Source organism: Epinephelus moara, chromosome 14, assembly GCF_006386435.1.
Source record: "Epinephelus moara isolate mb chromosome 14, YSFRI_EMoa_1.0, whole genome shotgun sequence".
Lineage (NCBI taxonomy): Eukaryota > Metazoa > Chordata > Actinopteri > Perciformes > Serranidae > Epinephelus > Epinephelus moara.
In genome coordinates this window covers 6085296-6091258 of record NC_065519.1, presented here as the reverse complement: position 1 = coordinate 6091258, position 5963 = coordinate 6085296, and the positions used below count along the sequence as shown (strand labels likewise).

At 38.1% G+C, this 5963-nt stretch overlaps 1 protein-coding gene and 1 long non-coding RNA gene across 2 annotated transcripts in view; one reads left to right on the top strand and one right to left on the bottom strand.

Moving 5' to 3' along the window:
• Nucleotides 1-5922, bottom strand: part of LOC126401477 (E3 ubiquitin-protein ligase TRIM21-like) — a 12495-nt gene extending 6573 nt beyond the window's left edge. Inside the window, exon 1 of the mRNA XM_050062781.1 lies at nucleotides 5401-5922. Within this exon, the coding sequence (XP_049918738.1) occupies nucleotides 5401-5922 (522 nt within the window). The remainder of the gene's footprint in view (nucleotides 1-5400) is intronic.
• The window catches only part of LOC126401494 (uncharacterized), a 43441-nt gene that overhangs the window by 27144 nt on the left and 10334 nt on the right, over nucleotides 1-5963 (top strand). The window contains exon 2 of the long non-coding RNA XR_007571084.1: nucleotides 5160-5954. This is a non-coding gene — a long non-coding RNA (uncharacterized LOC126401494). The remainder of the gene's footprint in view (nucleotides 1-5159; nucleotides 5955-5963) is intronic.

Sequence of the window (5963 nt, the reverse complement as noted above, 5' to 3'; positions counted from 1 at the left end):
AATCTAAATATATATTAGGTCTTACAGCTGTGTTTGAGGTTAGATAGGTACTATCTGAGGACAGGAGGTCATGAATTTTGCCTCTAATAGTTAGAATTTTGTCATTAAAAAAGCTCATAAAATCATTACTGCTAAGGGCTAAAGGAATACAAGGCTCAATAGAGCTTTGACTCTCAGTCAGCCTGGCTACAGTGCTGACAAGAAACCTGGGGTTGTTCTTGTTTTCTTCTATTAATGCTGAGTAATAGTTTGCTCTGGCATTGCGGAGGCCCCTCTTATAAGTTTTGAGACTGTTCTTCCAGTTTGGTTAATCGCCAATTCCTTTCAAATTTTCGCGATATTTGTTTTAACTTATGGGTTTGAGAGTTATACCAAGGAGCAAACTTTCTTTGCTTTGTTAACTTCTTTTTAAGAGGAGCTACAGAGTCGAGTGTTGTTCGCAGTGAGCCCACGGTGCTATCGACAAAATGATCAATTCGGGAGAGGTTAAAGTCGGTACGGGAAACCTCTGTTACTGAAGGACTTGGTATTGAATTTAACGACGGAGTAATCTTTTCCTTAAATTTTGCGACAGTACTATCTGATAAACATCTAGTATAGTAACTGTTGCTGAGTGGCGTGTAATCGAGTAAAAAGAAGTCAAAAGTAATCAGATAATGACTACAATGTTATGAGGCAATTTTGTAACATATAGCTACAGTGCACATAAGTAAAAGTCTCATTTAACAAATCTTGTTCTTAAATGAAAAGGTGACACACCCTGTGTGAGCACAGTGCAGGTATGTGGTAATGCTGGTTGTTTAAACACAGTAGACATGATCAGCTGTACTCACCAGTGTGCAGAAAATCTGCTGTGTAGTTTGGAAAAACCCTGCAAACCTAGTTTACCATAATTTATCTTTAACAGCAAACAGCAAGACGTGTCTCAACTGTAGTACTCCTGTTAGTTTGCTCCTGCTACTCTGTTCACTTTCAGTTTCCTTTCAGTAGTCTGGCGTTTAAACTCACTTTTTGCTTTTGCTCTGCCCCTTGTTTTAGCTTTGTTGGTGACTTTTTTTCTGTCTTCAGTGGAGCAACCTTTGGCATGAGACAGATGTTATCTTTTTATTATGTAAAAACTTATCTGGACATGTTTTATTTTGAATCTTCTCATTTTATATGGAAAGTTTTTTATCCATAAATGCAAAAAGTCTGAAAGAAAGCCCAATATCCACGTTCTTTTGCTGTGATCTATCTTATTATTACTTTACTGAATTTTCTCTATTTATGACATAGTTACTTACTTTTTCTTCACCTTAACCTGCTGTTTGTGTCTGTTTTTGTTCTGGCTTGAAGTTGCATATTGTCATCCATGTTTTGTTTTGTTTTTTATTAAAAGAAGGCTGTAAAAATAATAAATGCAGAAAAATGTCTAACAGAATCAGCGCTCTCCTTCTTTATTCATACTTTATTTCACACAGCATCAACTCTGGTTCTTCCCACTGGTTTGATCCGCCACACAGAGGCACAATAATCCCACTTTTCTCACTTATAAATAGTTTCTATTATTCAAACATCCTAGTAATGAGAGATCCAGAGTGAATAACAGATATCTAGAGGCAAAGCACAACAGAATAAATGTGCACAGCCAATGTCAGAGCAACATGCTTGTTGCTCTGACACATGTATGTGATGTCTGAAATTTTATAAACTTTTTAGAATGTGGAAATGGGAAGTTCTATCCCAATCAGACAGTCACCATTTAATAAATGTCAACTACAAAAAGTTTAAAGGAGATAATTATATGCTCATCACGTAGGTGCAGGACGGTTTATTGAAAATCATACATATTCACATCTACATGTATGTAGCCATATCCTTATATCTATACTGTATAACATGCCTGTGCAGTTTCCTACTGTGATAATGTTTTACCACTTTCTGGCCATTAATATTTACAGGCTGCATTTCTATATATTTACAGTAAATAAACTACACACCATGAGTGTATTTCAATTATCCTGTGCAACTATCAATCATAGACATACAGTATCTGTATAAGTGAAAGGTGTATATAGTGTATATTTTATATTGTTTTATTTTATTTGTACTGTTGTAATATTTGTATGTTTTGTAGCACTCAATCACTTTTTTAAAAACTTTTTCTTTTCTTGTGCTTCTGACTCTTAAGCTGCTGTAACATGTGAATTTCCCCTGTGTGGGATAAATAAAGTATTATCTTGTCAAAAAACAGCACACATAAAGAAAAAGGTAACGCCAGCACATTTACTCCATGCTAAAAAAAATTTAATCAAGACAACATTTCAATTCTACTAAGATCTTCATTTTTCATTCTTCAAAATCTTTGAGCTCTACGATGACAGGTGTGGTTAACCATCGACACCTCTCATGGTGATAAAACAACTCACAAGCAACAATTCAATAAAGTACATAGAAAAAATAACAGTACAAAGACGTACCAGAAAATATCAAACACACATATCTTAATATATAAAACATTATACCAAAGCCATTATTCCATATATGAGTCTATACCACCTGTGTTCAATAACATATTGGACTAATTTAAAGGAAAAACAGGAGAAATCCTAAATACTTGTTAAACTGGCTCTAAAACACCGCTCTGAAAATGTTTTTTAAAATCAAAAATGCATACAAATTAGTATGCGGGTGTTACCCTTTTTCTCCCTGTGCCAGGAAAACTTAAAAAAAGTTCATCATCTCATTATCTGTCTTTTCTAAATGAAAAATAATGTTAAAATTAACTTCGGGAACACATACAGGCATCAAATTCACCTGCTATTTAATTTGAATTTTAATCATTTTTATAAAATCACAGGAAATGATGTTTGAGCCAGCAGGCAGTTACACAAAAATAGACATCAATCTACGTGAAATTCATGGAAAATAACATAAGGTAACTGGGCTAAATAAAAAATCCCCAAGCTGGGCCTGTGACTCTAAAGACATGTATACCACTTAGATTCATTATTATACCACAGAATTTAAATTATTTATTAAATCACTGTGTTGCAGTAGAAAGCAACAATGGGATGTGTAATTAAAAAAAAGGCAAAAATCATTGCAAATAATTACAATCTGAAGAAAACAAGCACATACTGTACATCACCATCAACTATGGAGATTTGCTACGTGAATTTTACTTTTCAAGAGAATCAAATGGTTATTCTACTATGTAGGGTTGTCAACAAACACTGTACATTAGGGTTGGGCGATAATACGGTAATAAGCTATCCCGCGGTATCTAAAAATAGCAACCGTATCAGTTTCATTACCGTCATTAAAAAAAATCTGATAATGAGGGCTTGTCCAGCACCTATGTATGTGTGGTTGAGTTTTCAATTTAATACTCTTTCAATTTAAAACTAATATTAGTCTATAATGTTTCTCTTACAACTGCCCTTAACTGTTGTCGGGAGATGACATTTGAAGTTTTTGGATGTGACATCGTCATGTGACAGCTCAGACGTGAGAAAGAGAAGAAAAGATGGCAAGCCGCACATCAAGCAAGTTGGTTCCCCCCCCCCAAAAAAAACAACTTCTGCAAGCAGCAGCAGCAGCAGCAGCAGCAGCAGGTCCAGTGTCCATCAGAGTGGAGGAGGGAGAAGCGAAACCCGGAAAAAGTAAACATGCTGGTTTAGTTTTGAAGCATATGAATGCTGCTACAGTCATCATTATACTTTGTTTTTATGTCATTTTCAATGAGGAGTAGCCTGTTCTGACGGACAGCAACGTTCGGGCTTGGAGAGGGTGAACTTTTCAAACTAAAGGTAGGCTCTAAAAATAAACCAAGGATTTACCAGGACCAGGGTACACTGTATAGCACAAATTTTCATTACTGCCTTTGTTATTTATTGTTACTTTTTTATTATTTGATAAGCCTGTAAGTATTGAATGCTATAGGGCTGTGTTTTAATTTAATGATTTGTGTCGATTACTGTACTGAAAGTGGACTGTAGCCCACAGACAATTTGTTGTTATTTCATTCTGTTTGGTTGACTGCTGCATTTGCACTGTTTTTAAATATTTCTTAATAAAAGTTGTTAATGTTGTACATGCTTTGTTGTTATTTGTCAGTATTCTTAGGCCTATGTAATGTTTGCTTTTGTGTTTCTGAACGGTACTGGTGCAAGCCGACATTTTAGCGACTCCCTCTGAGTCCTTCAAAGTGATTTTTAATTAGTCATGGTAATACGGTATACCCCGGGAGAATGCGGGGAAGGTTTAACGGTAACAAAATTTGGATACCGCCCAACTCTACTGTACATTACTACTCAATTATGGGATTTGTTACGTTGAGGAGCAGACATTGCAAAAATTTTCTTCAGTAATAATAAAAGACTATCTTACCTTACTCTACTTTACTTTACCTCACCTCACCTAAAAGATATGTTAAAGTGAGTCTTTTTGCTGAAAATGACATGTCATTCCACTAAGTAGGGTTGACAGGACAGATGATCAGAGGGGCAGAGTTTTTACCATCCTGATTTGCAAAGGGAGAGAAGACTGGGTGGAGTTTTTCAGTGAAGGAGCAGCCAGTATAGGTGTAGATGAGAGCTGCAGCATCAACATCATAAAAGGAGACCAGACCCTCGTCATAATCTACACAGCATCAACATCATAAAAGGAGACCAGACCCTCGTCATAATCTACAAACACACCCACCTTCTCTGGCTTCGACTTCTGAGACAGAAGGACCAAAGACTCAGTGGGAGCATAGTAGATATTTTCATTATTCAAACGTATGGTCCAGTAACCATTCTTCAGGCTAACACTAAATAACCCCTTTCTGTTGACTGACTCTCTGGCAACTCCTAAAGCCCATTTAGTTTTCCCTTTCACCTGAACCTCAAAGTAAAATTTTCCTGAAGAAATAAACTGCTTCCCCAAGACACAGAGACCATGAGAAAATCTCTTTGGGGTTTCTGGGAGATCCTTCCACACAGTACCATCATGTACTTGTTTCCCATCTTCAGACAGGATGAGTTGGGGATTTGCTGTATCAGGATCAAGTGTGACGTCTACTGCATACTGCTGGACCATCTTTAACTCAATGTTTGTGAGAAGCTTCTTCATCTCATTTTTGAGCATCTCCACCAAATGATCAACAGCTGTCCCCACAGTCCCCTCATATGAAGGAAGGCAGACTTTGACCTCTGTCCAGTTCTTGGTGGGTGGAGCAGCATCCAGGGATGGAAACTTCTGGACGAGGTTAAGGTGGTCTTCTGAGCGTGAGAGCTGCTCCAGCTCATTGCTTCTCTTCTCCAGCTCAGAAATTTCCTGTTCCAGCTCTTTGATGAAGCCTTCAGCCTGTTTCTCTGTCATTCTGTGCTTTTCTTCAGCCATCTTAATAACTTTGGCCTGGTTTCTCTCAATAGCCTCCTTCAGCTCGGTGAAGACATGATTGCTGTTTGCTATCTCTCTGTCTGCATTTTTCCTGCTGATGCTGACTGAATCTTTGAACCCTTGAATCTTGAGTCGTCTCTCCTTGATCATCTGCTGAATTTCAGCCCCTGTCTTCCCAAGCTTGGCCAGGTTTCTTTCATATTCTTCTTTTAGAGGCACAACATCATGTGACTTGTGATCCAAAACTGTGCAGAGCATGCACAGACACATCTGGTCGGTCTTACAGAACAGCTCCAGCAGTTTATCGTGCTTCATACACATCCTGCCTTCCAGGTTCTCCACAGGGTCGATCAGCTGATGTCTTTTCAGGCCTGACGCTGTCAGATGAGGCTCCAGGTGAGTCTCACAGTAGGAGACCAGACACACCAGGCAGGACTTCAGGGCCTTCACTTTGGGTCCAGTGCAGACGTCACAGGGAACGTCTCCTGGTTCAGCAGCTTGTTGCTCTGAGCTGCTGGCTCTCTGTTGAGCTGACTGTCTGAAGTGAGAAACCATCTCAGAGACAAAAGTATTGACCTGCAGCTCAGGTCTTGTGT